The 17,067-nt window shown below is 42.6% G+C and overlaps 1 protein-coding gene across 4 annotated transcripts in view; it reads left to right on the top strand.

The window, feature by feature from the left end:
* tln1 (talin 1) overlaps nucleotides 1-15,386 on the top strand; it is an 84,003-nt gene extending 68,617 nt beyond the window's left edge. For all 4 annotated transcript variants that reach the window (XM_076079536.1, XM_076079537.1, XM_076079535.1 and 1 more), the window contains exons 51-57: nucleotides 6,364-6,469; nucleotides 8,430-8,554; nucleotides 8,862-8,987; nucleotides 9,819-9,881; nucleotides 9,967-10,149; nucleotides 13,430-13,555; nucleotides 13,799-15,386. In XM_076079536.1, coding sequence (XP_075935651.1) covers nucleotides 6,364-6,469; nucleotides 8,430-8,554; nucleotides 8,862-8,987; nucleotides 9,819-9,881; nucleotides 9,967-10,149; nucleotides 13,430-13,555; nucleotides 13,799-13,933 — 864 coding nt within the window. In that variant the 3' untranslated portion in view covers nucleotides 13,934-15,386. The remainder of the gene's footprint in view (nucleotides 1-6,363; nucleotides 6,470-8,429; nucleotides 8,555-8,861; nucleotides 8,988-9,818; nucleotides 9,882-9,966; nucleotides 10,150-13,429; nucleotides 13,556-13,798) is intronic.
* Nucleotides 15,387-17,067: the final 1,681 nt, after the last annotated feature.

Here is a 17,067-nt window from a genome sequence, read left to right as displayed (position 1 = left end):
CAGTTACAAGCACTCATATATATCAATATTGCTGGATAACAATGATCACAACACATTATAGAGCATTTTATAATAATTATTATTAGGTCACGTAGCATAATTGCTGGTCACTGACTGACATGTGTTTGACATATATGTTATAAATCCCACTGATGAAATACATAATAATCTTTTTTTTATTGTAATCGTTATAATTTGCCTATACCTCAGGAATTTCATTACTTTACTTAAAGCACCCAATGACCACGAAGAGTACCTTCTAATCATCTGATAATGTATTATAACAGTGATTATAATGCATCAGATTATAATGTCTTACAATTATAACTAGAAAATTTCGCAAGAAATTTTGACAGTGTGGCTTCTACTGCCCGAAGATGTCGCAATATATGCACACGCCAATGTTACCGGTAGTGTCGTTCAGGTTCAATTGAGATAGCGCCACTCTATGTTCTGCATTTTAGATTCATACTCTGGATTGCATCTTGCATTTGTTTTTTTGTAAATTGTGTTTATTCTCAAAAGCAGAGTACACAATTATACATTGCACATGTCATTTGTCGTTTATTTTGAAATGGGAGGCGGGGGGGTTCTCTAAAAATATTTAAGACCTGAATGACTGTATGACAGAGAGAGAGAGAGAGAGAGAGACAGACAGACAGGAGGTCGATGCTTCCATGTCATGTGTGTGTGTGTGTGTGTGTAGAGAGAGAGAGAGAGCCAGCGTGCATGTGTGTAATCGGTTGCCATGGTGAGGACGCACCTGGTGTTAGAGGCAGACTGATTAAGAAACGTTGCAGTAAACAGTGATTTTGAACAAAACCCCTGCCTCCTTTTAACAAAAAGTCTGAGTGCCAAAATATGGGTACCGTGAGAAAGATAAGACTCTGCCGAACGCGCTGATGTGTTTTTTATGTTTGTGGTGTTAATAATGTGAGCTCCAGAGCAATAGACAAAACTGGTACCGTCTGCTTTCTTTGAGAAATTAGTGGTGAGATTTAACATGGAGTCTAATGGAGCAGTTGGTTGGAGTTCATGTCGCTCTGCGGCTCTTTGAGCCAAATGTGTAAGTCCGTTGGATTCCATAGACACTTTACTGTGACCAGCACAATATTTCCAAGCTTTTGGGCCAAAATGGTGTATAAAGAGTAAAAATTGTGGGAGTTAGAGCAATTTGTTTGGAAAAATCACAGAATATTTTCCTGCTCCGCTCCACTCTGACAGTTATGCTCTCACTCTAGTTATGCTCTCACTCTGCGCAATACACACCCATTATAAAATCTGAAACGGACCCAAAATTTTCCTGAAACTTAATCTTCATGAAAACTGTGCTAGCTATCAAAATGTCCCTTTGGCTCAATAAAGTGCAGCGTTTTGTCTACGTTTTAAACTTTGAATCATGTTTCTACGTTAATGTACGGCTAGTCAATATGGGCCCAAAGTTAAGTGTTTTTTTTAGCTCTCTTCACGCCGAAACTCTCCCACTCACTTACTCAGTCCATCTATCTGTCTGCCTGTCTCTCTCACTCTGTCTCTCTCTCCTCTCTGTCTATCTTTCTGTCTGTCTCTCTCTGCCTCTCTGTGTCTCTCTCTATCATACAGTCATTCAGGTCTTAGATATTTTTAGAGGACTTTTCCCCTCTGACACTACCGGTAACATTGGCGTGTGTATATATTGCGATTTCTTCGGGCAGTAGAAGCCACACTGTCAAAATTTCTTTAGGAATTTTCTAGTTATTATTATTAAGCCCGATGGATAATATACAGTGTGCTTTGGCACAGGCAGTTTTACTGCCTTGTGCCACAAATCCACACTGAACTATTGCAACACATGTCAGTGAGTGAGTGACGGTTCTTACAGACAGTCTGCAGAGATTCCTTGTTTTATAGTAAGATTTTAGAAAGCTGTCCTTGATAAAGACTCGTTTGGACTAGCAGCTCAGTGGTCTACTCATTAGTAGTAAATGTGTGGGAGCATGTCTCTGCAGAGCAGTGGGAGGCATTGGCATGCAGCAACTCAACCAATGACACTCTAGTGTGCATGTTTTTAGGAAACGTTCGACTGCCCTATCATCCGCATGCTACACGTCCTCTTTCACAGCCATTGGCCTGTTAATTACTGTAGCTTGATCGATTCCCCCCCCCCCCCCGAACGTGAAGACCCGCCCTACTCTGCCTCTGATTGGCTAGTACTCGTTTCCTTCTCCGCAGAGTTTAAGTTTATAGCTGATTACCAAGATTGGTGGTCAGGTTGGTTGGATGGATCGATATTTTCAACTCGGACGTGGATGTTTTCATCAGGACAGTTTATTGTGCAGTGCTCGCAGACAGAATTACAATGTCTCGATGAAAATAGACGAAATAAAGTAATAGATCTGTTAGAGAATAAGATTTTGATGTGATGTCTTAATAAAACTTACTGTTGATGAAGCACACTGATTAACAAGAACATTTAACAATGGCACTTCATTTTAGAAAGATGGCCGACCACTGCCCTACAGCGTCTCATAGAAATAGCAGAAACAAACTTAAAATACTGTGTAATACCTTATTCATTTGAACTATACTTGTACTCATTTTGTTCTACTTTCGAGTCAGAAAGTGATTACTGTGCAGATCATTAGCTTCCAAAAGAGAGCACATGGTGAAGAGCCTGAAACCTTCACGGTCACATCCTCTCAGTGTTGCTGTATTCACACGCTAATGCTCTGCACCTCACACAGCAGTAGTACTTCCTGTGAGAAGCCACTATGAGCAGTGTTCCTCATAAAACGCTGTGATTGGCCCAGCTGTTTTAAGGGTATGCTCTGAGTAATGTCATTGACCTGCACACATGACCTTTCTGCTGCTCATTGTGGTAGTGCTTTTAAAATGGAGCCCTAAAAGAGGCGTTTAAAAGCAGTGAGAGAAGACACACACCTGTATGGTTGTGTAGGTATGGTCACTGTCTTTATTTTCAGCAGCACCCTGCTCTACTCTTTAACACCTACACACATTAACACCAAGGCCCTGCCCTGTACCACAGCCGCCTGTATCTGTGAACTGGTGGACAGTGTCACTTGAGCAGTGTGGGGGGGGCTTGCTCAGTGGCTCCTCAGTAGTGCTCATAGCTATACATCTCGGTATAAAGTCATTCCACGAGCCCTGGGATCACACTGGAAACTTTCTAGCAATGATTCGACAAGTTTCACATCCCATCAATCCAACTGAAGAACAAATCTGTTCAGCCGTCAGTTGTCTCCAAAATATCTTAAACTGTGCAATCCAACTTGCTTAAGCCTTTTAAAATGTTTTGCATTTCCCGTGTTCACAGCATGATGCTGCATGCTGTCGATACGATATCAGCTGTCATGTGTTTGATGACCTCTTTTCTTTCCTTTTCCCTTCGCTCTGTCAATGTTCCTTTAAACTTGTGGCTCACTGATGTCGGTGCAAGCCGGTGAGTACGCCACATGAACAACCTGCACAAGTGTGGCGCTGCATTGGTTGAATGCTATACTGAATACCACAACAATGCTGTGGAGTCCCGTCAGACCTGCTCTGTTTATGGACAGGAGAGAGGGGGGGAGCAGCTTTTTATATAAACTACACTAAAGGAATCTGACTTAGTGGGAGGTGTTTGAATGCAACCTGAGACAGTCAAATCTAATTGGAGCCTGATGTTAGACTCGACAGTCACACTGATTACTGATTGTCTCTGTTCTGACCATTCAGAGATGGAAAGACCAGATCACACGCATGGTTTCAATTACGGGAGGGATTGGGGGTCCGATGGAGTGGGGGCAAACATTTATATACGGTATTCTTTTTACCTGTAATTGTAATAAAATATCAAAGTGGACCGTACCGTTTCCTAAGCTTGACGTTAGTGATACAGAGTCATCATTGCAGTGACTCTATAGGTTCATGTAAGTAGCCAGCTATCTACCTAGCTCCCTTTACACCCTGGAGGACAAGTTGACTCCCTGCATTGCTGGTTTGGTCATTTCCCAGTCGAACACAGTAAGGGGTGTCCCACTCTCCATGCCTCTGTGCTGTTTTAGAGCTGCCTGGCTCAGAGCAGATCAGCCTGGTCATTAAACTGCAATCTTTGTGTTGGCTCACTAGTTGTGAACCTTAGAATGATTATTATTGTACTCATTCAGCCTAGTATTCCTGCAGTATTCTGATTGATGGAGAACCGTTAGTGCCTCTTAAGTGTGAGGGCAGATGTCCATGATAATCAATGGTGGCCAATCCCTCACTTTACCGTCACATATTCCACCAATGATGAACGGCGGCTGGAGCCCACACATACACTGTCAATGTGAGCACACGACCCCCCCCCCCCTCCCCTCGGGTCTTACCAGAGGGCGTGGCATCCCTTCGCACAGAATGAGGTTGGTTCATTCCGCTGAATACAACAGTCCTCCGTCATGTTTCGGGGTGGTCAGCTGTCTGAGGTAGTCCACTTTATTGTCCAGGGATCCTGTGTTTGATGGTCAAATCCTTCCTCTGAGGACTTCTTGTCCATGTTGACCAAAAAGTTGAATCACTAAGAGTTTAGAAAGCCTTAACACAATCTCAGAGAACAGTTCGAATGCCTCTGAGAATAATATCGCTGAATTATAAACGGGTAGATATTTGTTCTCATTCAGAAGTATCTGTGAATATGAGTAATGTGAGGTCCTGCCCTCTGAAGGTTGGAACAGAACAACAGACCTGCTGATTGTGTTGCTCAGTGAACCGGTGTGCTTTTTGCTTTAAGCCTCATAGCATCACAGATGAATGAACCTTTTTCCAGACTTGGTGGATGTTGTATTTGTGTAAGACAGAACATTGTCTGATTGGTGGAGCTCAGGTTAAAGTGTGTGTGTGAGTGTCGTAGGTTGGTGTGCAGAATGCGTTTGTGTTTGCCCGTGGCATTTGTTTGGCCCGCTGCATGCGTTCCTGTGCAGTTAGGTCCTCTCTCTTCTCATGACAACACATCTGAATAAACTTGAGCTGGGCATGGGCTGAGCCCTGTTAATGCCTTGCACCTGTCACACACTGCTCCAACCTGAATACTGCATGTCCACCTTGGACAGTCTGAGGACACATACCAGAAACCCAAACCCATCTGAGCACCAACAAATCAAACTAGTCCGCCATTATTTTCATTGAATTGTGAGACGGGCCTGCCATTGGTAGAAGTTGACTGTCTCGTTTAGTTCTACATAATGAATGTAGGTGTGTGAGGCAATAATGTTCTCTTACAGATACAAAGCCTCCTCCAAGTCCAACATGAAGTCTCACTTGTTTTATTATGAGTGACAATAAATTCTTAACATTCTTGTTTTAGCAGCTCTAGTTATTTTGATGTCAATGATGTCCCCATATAGGCAGGGGAGAGACTCTCAGCTCTCGGCAGTGGAAAACACTGATACAGTAGCAAAAAGTATTTCACTAACAAAGACTAAACATTAGAGAGGCAATACTTCCTAAAGACGGTGTGTGGTTGCTACTCAAAGAGGACTAGTTCAGTATGCCCCACTTTAAGGGCACATAGGTTTATTTTCTGACATCACAATGAGAGCTCATCTTCATGGCTACAATTCTGTGTATGCACCTGTCAAAGACAGAAATGCTTACTGTGCACATTATTTTCATCACATTCAGAGAGCTATGCGTACGCTGTCCGTTTATAGATCTCTATCCCTGTGGAACTGGGAGTACTTGGATGGGCCTGATTCCCATCACTTCTCCTGTCTGCTGCACCAGTCTGTCAATAAACAGAGCGACAAGAGAAGTGATGTTTCCAGTGATCTCACAATCATTCTCAGGTTTCGTTTATGACACTTATATCAGAACAGTTTTTTTGAGTTTTAAGAATCAAATGAAAACATCATAAATGGAGAAATAAAATGCTGCCTCCAGTGTACAACAAGGTGATCAAATGTATCGCATGAATGGAATCAAAACAGATTATAGATTGAATTTTAGACTTTAAAACATCAGTGAAATTGGCTAACCACCTAATGAATGGTTTTATTTTTCACTTCTGTCTGTCCTATTTCTCGTCTTCACCTTATCATATTATCCCCAGAGCACTCTGAAGTATGTGGGAGGTGTTCCTGTAATCACAAATTCATGTGCGGGAAATGGAATATGTATGGTTTTGTGCGTGCACGTCGTTTCTTCATGGCCACCATGATTAACACTTAATGTAGTTTCTTTCCCAGTATCAAGCTGCACACGTGTACACAGATACAACATGCAGTGGAATATTATCGTAGCACAGGATTAGATTCAAGTAAAAATGTTAAGCCTCAGTTATGCAAAAGGTGAATGTAAAAAAAAAAAGGTTGAATTAAAGGTTGTGACTTTTTTCCCCGTCACCCACAGATCATCCAGAAGCCCTCTCATGATCTGAAGCAACAGTTGGCCAACTACTCCAAGCGCGTGGCAGGCTCTGTCACCGAGCTCATCCAGGCTGCCGAGGCCATGAAAGGTATCTTACCCTTTGACCTCTTCAGCAGAATGACAGCAGAACCAAACTGCATTCCTTAAGGTGTCTCTTCATGTCTCCATTTACATTTAATGGTGTCAGAGTTCTTATTGATCCTTCTAAATGGGTCTGGATGTAGCTGACAACACCAACCCCTACCAGACATTGGTCATCAATAGTGAAGTTATATCATGGTAGTAAGACAATTACAAGTGTCATACATAAGTTAATGGCATTTAAGAAACGGTACTGATGTACAATATCAAATAAGAAATTACAATAGATGTTTTTTTTAAGCCACTTCGTAAAAAACAACCTGTGGAAGCATCAAAAAGGGCAGACAGTACGGCTCTGCACAAGACCCGTCTGAAATAGCCTATTTAGAGCACTTCATGCAAATGAGCCCTGACAGTAATCTGAAGTAGGATTAGTACTTACTCCCCGTAGAGTTCTACAGTTTCACACAGCTCTGTTCTGGGATCCCCCCTCTTAAGAGTCAAGTACAAATGACATTGAACCCAAGGCGATTCCATGAATGCATCATCTGTCAGATGGAGGGAAAGTCATCCTCAGAGCTTTATATCACAGATTAACGTCCCTCTGCTCCAGTTTAAGAGACATTTTGAACCCTGCTGGACCACCAGTGATTAATGTCCAGTCTTTCCTGTCTCAGTCCCTTCAAACACCTCATCCAATCTATTGAGTGAGCCTTCTACTGTCTAAGTAACTGAATGACGTGTAATCACCTGTGGTTAGTAGAGAGGGTCTAATTAATGACAACCTGTAGCTCCAACCTGTAAATCAGATGAACAGCAGAATATATGAAATGCTGCTGAAATTTATATGATTCATTGAAATATCAGCTAAGTAACTTTACACATTTTATTTTTGTTACCAAATACAGGAGGTCCTGATTTTGATTACTGTATTAGGTTAATGAGCATGATATATTGATATAATGTCAATCGTATCCTGGGAATGTGATGCAATCAGAGAGGGAGTTTCACCATCACTTTGAACGACAATATGGAAACCCGGAGTTAGAGTGCTGCTTCTATGACAACTTGTGTATTTGGCCTTTTGGCAGGTCACCTATGGATGCAGTGCATATCTATAAGTAAATATGCACTGCATACTTTGCATTACCAAGAAAAACATTCAGCTAGAAGACTTTGCAGTTGGACAATAAAAAAAGAGCGAGGAGAGACACAAATGGCTAAGAGGTTCATTAGCCTCGGAGCTTAGTGAATCTGGAACAGGATTCAAGCGGAAAGTGCCTATTGGAACCTTACCCTGTTGACACTGAAGAACCTGAATGCGAAGTTCTCTAGGGTTTGCTATTAGTCCCTATCCTAGCCTGTGACCTCGTGTCATTTTATCATGGCAACAGAGACTGTTTGTGATACACTGGGAGCTGTACAGTTAAATAATAATATAAATATGCAATGTTTAGATATTGATGGCTGCTGATTTATGTGGGATGATCTGCCCTCCTTTAGCATTTCTATAATGCAGCACACTCTAGGTTATTAGGCCACACTGTGTGTTCATGTTTGATAACCGTGCCGCTCAGTGAGGATTGATTATTATGTCCTAATGTTTCAAATCTTGACTCGCTCACTAGTACACACTGTTAATTAAAGAAATACTTTCATTAGTAAATAATTAAATGCAAAAATGAAAGCATATCTATTGCCTGTCAACGGCTCTCAACATGGCGACAGCTGAGCCGGCAGCTAACAGCTAATGGTGCTAACAGTGCAAACAAAGGCAACAGTGCTGATAGTGCTAAAGGCCCACTGCGTTCTGAAAACAGTTTCCAGTGGCTTGCGCTCTGAATCTCGTATAGAGAACCTTTAAGTAGCAGAACTGATCAGTTCTGCTACTGTGAGCCATATTGTCATTACCACTGCACAATATTCAGCTAGTGGAAAATGGTGTTGGATGTTTGTGTGTGTTGCAGGCACAGAGTGGGTGGACCCCGAGGATCCCACTGTCATCGCAGAGAACGAGCTGTTAGGAGCAGCGGCAGCTATTGAAGCAGCTGCCAAGAAACTGGAGCAGCTGAGGCCCAGGACCAAACCCAAGGTTAGAGGGCTTTTTACAGAGCAGCAGCAGTCCCAGAGTGCCTGTTAACCTCACTGCAGGGTCACATACTGTATGTGCGCTGCACGTCTTCCGGCCTGTTAGCTCCTCACACCATGAATGATGGCTGTCTCACGGGCCTTACCCTCTTAGCATTTCATATGCATCCATTTCTAAGTATTTGTGGACCCCAGCTTTTCCTATGCTGTAGAACTGTTCACTTTTTGTCTGAATGATTGTTCCACAGACCATCGCAGCCCTGTACCACAGCGTGTTTATTGACTGTTGCTTTCCCCTCTCTTGTAAACAGGAGGCAGATGAGAGCTTGAACTTTGAGGAGCAGATTCTGGAGGCAGCCAAGTCCATTGCAGCTGCCACTAGTGCTCTGGTTAAAGCTGCCTCAGCAGCACAGAGGGAGCTAGTGGCTCAAGGGAAGGTACGTCTGAACAATGCCAGCAACATTTAAACCCTCCACAGAGAAATGGTTAACTCTGAGTTTCTCTTCATAATTTGCCACAGAGAACCCAGAACATGGTTATATGGTAACACCTTGTAATACGTTTTGGGAGCACACCTTTCTTCCCACCAGAAACTGCTTGTGTGTTTTAGTAGAAACTTGAGAACCTGAAACTGAAGGTAGACAACCCAGTCAGTTGGTTGTGGGCTCTAGATCAGAAAACATTCAACAAGCCATTCAGATTTGGCTCTCCTTCCTCATTAGAATACACCTCCCACAGGATGAGAGCTACCTCTGCAAAGGTGCACCATACTTTTCTCACAAGCCAATCAGAGCAGACTGGGCTTTGGGGAGGGGCTCTGAAAGAGACGGGAACTAAGACAGAGTGTTTCAGACAGATATATATATATATATATATACAGGTACGTTCAGACACAGTATGAGAAAGAGAATGTGTTTTTTGAAGATTAAAACATGTTCTAGTAGAAACCCTAAATACAAGTATGAAAATTAGCATGACACGTCTCTTTTAAGGGGAACAGACTAATACAGTGTGGCACTGCTGATGCATGCAGATTCTGCTTGCCCCATAGGGGCAAAATCCACCATATTGGGCTGTGATGCACAGGAGAACCAGAACCACAGAAATACAGCCCCCAGACTCTTATGTGCTTTCAGACTGATGGCGATGGGTTCAGAGATTGAATTTGCCCATCCATGTCATTGTTATCCCCTTAGTGAATTGTATGCTTTTGATATCCATGAATGCTGAAGATTGATGACTCTGAGCCAGTTTTCCTGTATTTTCAGGTGGGAGCGATCCCAGCCAATGCGGCGGATGACGGACAGTGGTCTCAGGGGCTGATTTCAGCTGTAAGTCCTCTCCCTCCGGGTTTATTGAGAATGTTTCAAAGTTCTTAGTAAAACATCTTACCGTCGATGTCTTTGACCCCCTCAGGCTCGAATGGTTGCAGCAGCAACCAACAACCTGTGTGAGGCAGCCAACTCTGCGGTGCAGGGGCACGCCAGCGAGGAGAAGCTCATCTCGTCAGCCAAGCAGGTGGCAGCCTCCACAGCTCAGCTGCTGGTGGCCTGCAAGGTCAAGGCTGACCAGGACTCCCAGACCATGAAGAGGCTTCAGGTCAGCACTGCGTATTAATGCCCATCAAGCTGCTTCACACGCGCCCACTTCTGTTTGTTACCCTGGTACCTCAGGACACCAAAAACTGAAAGAACATGAGAGCTCGGTCACCCCTAGAGGTCCAAACATGAAGTCATACTGACTGACAAGTAACTCATTCAGTGGACTCTTTTCGAGGTGTCATCCTGCAGCATCACCACTACATAGACTCGCAGAAATCAAATTGCTGCGACTGCCTATGATGATTTTTCATACTTAAATACTTGCTATACAGAACTTCTACAGGAGTCTCAGAAGATTGCTTTCTTAACAGTTTACCATCAGCAAATGGATTTCATCGTAGATTAGACATTGGTGTTCATGGTAAATCAGATCTCTGCTATCACACAGCTCTGTGGTCGGTCTGCTACACACCACACCAGAGACTACTGGACTGTTCTGATGCACAGCAGAGATTGATTATCATCTTTCACAATGAAACCATTTTTGGGGGTTAGTTTTGAAACCAGTTAGGAGCGAAACGTTGCTGGTTTGGGTCTGCACATAACTCCTTGACAATAACAAAGATATAGGATAAAACCGCAATCATCATTTGAATTACCATATCATAACTGTCCCCTTCTGGGTTAGTTACCATAGCAACTGAGTTTGTTTGAACTTGAGCCATTTCCTCTAGACTGAAAAGCCAGGGTTAGCTCCAAAGTTAGCTCCCTAACCCTATAATCCTGCTTCGTCAGACTGACATCTGATATTGTCACATGCATAGTGAGGTCCTCCTCTGCTCTTATGTGTAGACCTACAGTACCTGCTGAGGGAACAATACTCTCACCACAACATTAGTCATTCTGCAACAGCTGAGGTTGTTGGATAGTCTATTAATAGGCTGCAGTTTGAGTGTTTAGGGTTACAGGTGAGCTGCATGATCTGTACAGCTGCTCCATCAGGTTTAGTGTGCTCTATATTCAGCAACGGTAAGAGTTCCTTTAACATACTGCTGCATTTCAGTACCATGACAGGGCTACTCCACAGGTTAAGTATTGCGTTAACATAAAAGTGGGGGACTCACATGAGACAGATAAAAAGTGAGCAACAGAAGCTGAGATATCCTGACTTTTAGTACTTTGTCTGACCCAAGAGCCAAAAACTCTAGATCCTACATTTCCTATAATGCAATCATTAGAATCTTTTTGGTTGACCCTTCCTGCATAGTAATACCCGCATATTTCAAAGTTGACACCTGCAGTTTGTAACTCAGGCCCTCTGATATCCACGTGAACTTCTAGTGTTCTGAGTTAACCCTGATGACACCACTATGACATCATCAGGATTATTTTGTCAGACACAAGAGACGTGACCCTGTTTTAACACACCGAGGACTGCCCATGACGAGGAACCTCACCTTTATATGTCTAATTGGTGGAGTGCTCCTTTCTTCTTAAGATGCTGATGATGGCAGTAATGCAGCACAGAGGAGTTGCTGTGACCTTTAAGTGTAACTGATGCAGTTAGTCCCAAGACATAACACAAACTACAAGTATCTCCTGTCACCCCATCCACCCAAAAAGACTATATTTAAGGCTGTGAGCACATCAGCCTGCCCAGGCCATCTCATATTCTCTGATCCAATCAGCAGTGGCTTATCTCCTCCTCTTCTGGGCCTGCAGCTGCCACCACAGTAATTCCCATACATTTATTTGTACAGGAGCTCTGGAAACAATCCACTAGTCCGCCCATGGCATCAGAACTGGAAACATTAGCCCTGATCTATGATTACACCAGCAGCATTTGCTCTCTTCACTCTGCCGCGGGGCTTTTTATGGTTGTAATATCCCGAGGGCTGAGTATTGTACATCTCTCTGAGGAAAGGTGGCTGTTTGGACAGTTCCTGATGGTTCAGGGAAAGAACTGACTTACACACTGAGGTACCAGTGTGTTTGGTACCACCAACAACAATGCAATATTCCTAGCAGCCAACCTGGGAGTGTTAACATGGTGTTCCAATGAATTTCAAGATGGTAATCCAAATTGCTAGCCTTGTTCTCACATTAGATAAATGACAATTAAAGGAAGAATTTGGTGTGTGTGTGTGTGTGTGTGTGTGTGTGTGTGTGTGTGTGTGTGTGTGTGTGTGTGTGTGTGTGTGTGTGTGTGTGTGTGTGTGTGTGTGTGTGTGTGTGTGTGTGTGTGTGTGTGTGTGTGTGTGTGTGTGTGTGTGTGTGTGTGTGTGTGTGTGTGTGTGTGTGTGTGTGTGTGTGTGTGTGTGTGTGTGTGTGTGTGTGTGTGTGTGTGTGTGTTATAACCCCTTGAAAGGGTTCCTGGTAGAAGCTTTATAAAAAAGAACCCGTTATGGTTACAGTTAGCACCTTTATTTCTAAGAGTGTAGAGATCCACACATGAACAACGACATGTCCCTCTGACTTGCAGTAGTGTCCGTTAGCTGTGAGTGAAATGTGAGCTGCGAGGTCACTGGTGTAAACAGCTGTGTTGATTCAAACAGATAAATGAGTGAAAACACGGCTGAAATGAGGCCAGTATAGACGGTCAGACGGAAACATACTGGAGGAGCAGTCCCTCAGATAATGGATTTGACCATTTAACAATGGATTTGATGTGCATTTTTAGAATACCAGCTGCCTCGTTTTATCTCCTGAGACAAATGCTGTGACAGTTTGGTGTGTGGCCTCTGTGTACAGTACAGCTGATGAAGGGAGCTGCACAGTGTTATGTTGTATGTCAGGGCCAGACTAACAGTAACATTCCAGCCAAAGATAAACCAGCAGAGGATTCAGTGTCTGATTTCAGTCGCTGAAGCCGCAAAAGGAGAAAACTCCTCTTCCTTAGAGCCGAGCTGCCCAATGAGACAAATGTTTGGCTTTGAGTGCAGTTCAGCAGGCTGCTGCTCGTTGCCTTTTACAGTTATTCTCTGGCACTGAACAGGAAAAAAACCTGTTATGGTTTTCTCTCAGAGCCCTGGTGGAGGTTTTCATTGCCTTTCCAGGAATTGCTGTTCACAAGAAGCACAGTTGACGTGTCTGCTGTCTCAAGTCTGCACGAGTCTGTTTCAACATTTACTCAAAGACTAAATCCTGGTCTATGATTAGAGATATATCTGTTAAGATATCTAACTATTAGCATTCACCTGCTCTTTCTTTTATTCTTTTGATTTTGATTTTAAGGCACTGGCCTTTTACTAGCTTTTAAAAAAAACGTTTTCCTTGTCAGTTTACTGTCAAGAATGACTCACTCAACCTCATTTTGTTTAATCCCGTGTGTTCTGTAGGCTGCTGGAAACGCTGTGAAGAGAGCCGCTGATAACCTGGTGAAGGCGGCGCAGAAAGCAGCGTTTGATGCTCAGGATGACCAGGCCGTGGTGGTCAAGAGTAAGATGGTGGGAGGCATCGCTCAGGTGAGTCAAAGGTCCAAATATACTACATGTACGTACACACATACCTACTTAAAGTAAGTACAGACATAAAAGAAAAATAAACAGTTAACTATATAGACTTTATGAAAAAGATATTATTTTTTGAATAAATAAATGAAAATATAATTGAATTAAACTGTTTTAACATAACCCTGCTTGGATGCTTAAACTAAAGAAATCATACTTGGACAGCAACACACCGGTTACATATGCGTTGTGTTGCAGATCATCGCTGCTCAGGAGGAGATGCTGCGGAAGGAAAGGGAGCTGGACGAGGCCAGGAAGAGGCTGGCCACGATCCGACAGCAGCAGTACAAGTTCCTCCCCTCGGAGCTGCGTGAGGACGGCCAGGAGCAGTGAGGGAGCGCGTGTGCATCAGCAATGCAACAGTGATCCGTGGAATGCTCAGGACCTTCCCCCAGCGACATGTAGGGAGAGGAGGCTTCATGCTATATTAGGCAGGCTCTCAATCTGTTCCTGTATTTAATTTTTAAAGTCAAATGATGCCAATGATTATGAATTTTGATAATACAGAAATCCTTATTAAGGTATCTGTGCTTTTGATTATATATGATCAAATACTTTTCACTATATCTGTCTCTTTTTTATCTGGATTACATGTCTTTGTTGTGTACGTTATGTGGCTTCATAAAATTGCTAAATCCTGCCAATAAATTTGGCTCGCCCTTCACTGTTAGAACGTTACTGTTAGATTGTAGAGGTGTGAAGGTGAGCACAATTAAGATTTCTATGCAAACTATGCATAATCTATGCAAACGTTCTATGTGCGTGTGCGTGTGCGTGTGCGTGTGCGTGTGCGTGTGCGTGTGTGTGTGTGTGTGTGTGTGTGTGTGTGTGTGTGTGTGTGTGTGTGTGTGTGTGTGTGTGTGTGTGTGTGTGTGTGTGTGTGTGTGTGTGTGTGTGTGTGTGTGTGTGTGTGTGTGTGAGAGAGAGAGTGTGTGAGAGAGAGAGAGAATGCATGTTTCCAGAGACACGGTTTCTGAGTTCATTGCGAAGCAGAGGTCTTTGACAGTGATGATATTCAGTATGTTACTTGTCACACTGTTAAAAGCTGAAACAAGGACTATGATAGGACATGCAGTTTTAAAGATTACATTTTGAAAAAAAATACTTTGCAACGGAACAAATCAGAATGGGAACACATTATTTTTCTAAAGATTGAGCTATGAAATGTATTAAAAAGTCGCTATGTTAGTAAAAGTGTGTCAGTATTTGGATGTAAGCAGCTACAGTGTTGATACATGTTTGTGTAAAGAGTATGAAGCCATATATTTAACTTCCAGACATTTGACATCATATTGACTATTTGTTTAGTGACTTGCTCCAGTAATGTGTCATCTGTGCCGGTATTTGTGCTTAATACTTTCTGGAGGATTCCTGTCCCAGCACAGTCCCATGATGCTCGTCTGTGTCCTGTTAGATATGACTCCCACTTTATTTCTCATTGCCGAGGGCCTAATGATTGCTCTGTCTGGTCCCACTATATTCAGTGCCTTCATAGAATTTATCTAGTATTATAAACTGCTGCCAACCATTTACCCTCGAGACGCACTTCATTCATTACTCAGTTAAATAATTTATCAGAGCATTTAAATCCTCCTTTACACCACACACGCCTTTATTTTCTTTACATATTCTTTCACATGGCACAGCTAGAACAGCATGCCTAGTACCACAATGACTGTAATCATACAAAGCCTTCTTTTGTTCACATTTGACTTTATTACAGCAGCACCACCTCATGGGCACTGTAACAGAGATTTATATTCAATAAAGCCAGTTTTCAGTGAAACTCTTGACATCCATTTCTTAACACTTTCACCCTGTTCACAAGAGGAAAAGCCTCCTCAACCTTACTCTACCAGTTAGTTCATATTGAGCTATATTTTTAATACGTGTTCATAACCAGCATCATTTGCTGATTTAATCAAACATCACATCAGGTCTGTTTTTTTTGTTATTATTCCTATAATGTTTGCTGAAACTTTGGCTACGCCTTAGTTTTCAATTCAGATTCCGTTCTCAGATCACTTATTTTTGTTTGGGTGTTCACATTCTTTTTATATGTGGCTAATATCAGATTCCAGTGTGAACTGGTCCCAGTCCTGAACCGACGAGCACGCACAAAGGAACGATGCAAAAAGACGTGACACGCTGCACATTGTCGTACAGAAGTAAACATGGAGTGTTTACAGATTCATCAACATTTTAATCCAATTTTAAAAAATTTAAATATTCAAACTTCTTTGAAACTTAGAAAAAATGCCTCCCATCATCCGGAGGAGCTCCGTGGATTTCATCGAGCTGTGTTCACTGTGTCTAGAAGCCACATGTCGGCTGTTTACTACAGCTGTATGAACACTAAATAAGCTGATTTTGCTGTGATTTAACTGCAATAAAAGACAAAAAGGGACGCCGAAATATCTATACTGATGCAGATTTGTAAAAAGTCTGAATTCATGTTTTGTTAGTTCTCTCCACAAGACGACGAGCAAATCACTTAAAATACTTGTTTTCTCAATGGAGTCTGGATCTATCGGTGCTAGGCTAAGCTAACATTGTAGCAGCTCCATCAACACTCAACATAACGTCATCTAGACGTAAATACGGCAGCTTGTTTTTCATTGTTTGTACCATAGGTTTATTCACATAGTTTGGTCCGGTCTCTACTAATATGAGATATATCGTAGATCTCTGGGTGCCCTGGGTGGGTGCCGCCCCTACGGCTACAGTAGTTTTTCCCCATAGTTTCTGATTCAACAACGATAGGACGTCAGTGATGACAGGAGGAGAATCTCAACGCTGATAGGCTTTCGCCAGCTCCTATTTTCAGACAAACAAAGCTGATTGAGAGGAGCTAATTAGTGCATTGTGACGCACACACACACACACACACACACACACACTCGGGTCAGCAGATGTTAAGGTAAAAGGCCTTTTCCTATGATACCCCGTTTTTATGGAATAACTTTCCTATGGACATCTCTCCCCTACCCAAATCAGATTTTTTTCTCTCTCTCCGTCTGGCTCCCAGCCCTTCAAAATAAAAGACCCCAGAGTAACTGTATCGTAACAGGAAGCTCAGGACAAGACTGGTTTGATTCAATAAAAGCCCCCAACTCTCACTATATGTTAATAGGAAACTAGGGATGGACAAAAGGTACATGTATCAATGCTGTTGGTATTATTAATTTGTAAATTTGAAGTCTCTTTACAAAACTGTTGAAATTAGTAAAATGCTGTCAAACTTGACCAATTGCTGCATTATTCTGTATAAAATAGTACTACTGAGAGCCACTGTATAAGCCCCTATCAAAATAAGTGACAGTCATAGACTGTATATAAGAAGTGGACATAGAGGTCGTGACGTCACCCATTGGTTTGTGGTCAGCGGTTTTGATGCCTCGAGTTTGACGTTTTGGCCATAGCCATCTTGGATTTTGGCACTATCCCGTTTTTTTGCAACTAGTAAA

Source organism: Anarhichas minor, unplaced genomic scaffold (assembly GCF_050575085.1).
Source record: "Anarhichas minor isolate MPS153535 unplaced genomic scaffold, ASM5057508v1 ptg000073l, whole genome shotgun sequence".
In the NCBI taxonomy this organism is placed as follows: domain Eukaryota; kingdom Metazoa; phylum Chordata; class Actinopteri; order Perciformes; family Anarhichadidae; genus Anarhichas; species Anarhichas minor.
Note: the sequence above shows the minus strand (reverse complement) of the source record. Positions and strands in the feature narration are given on the sequence as shown.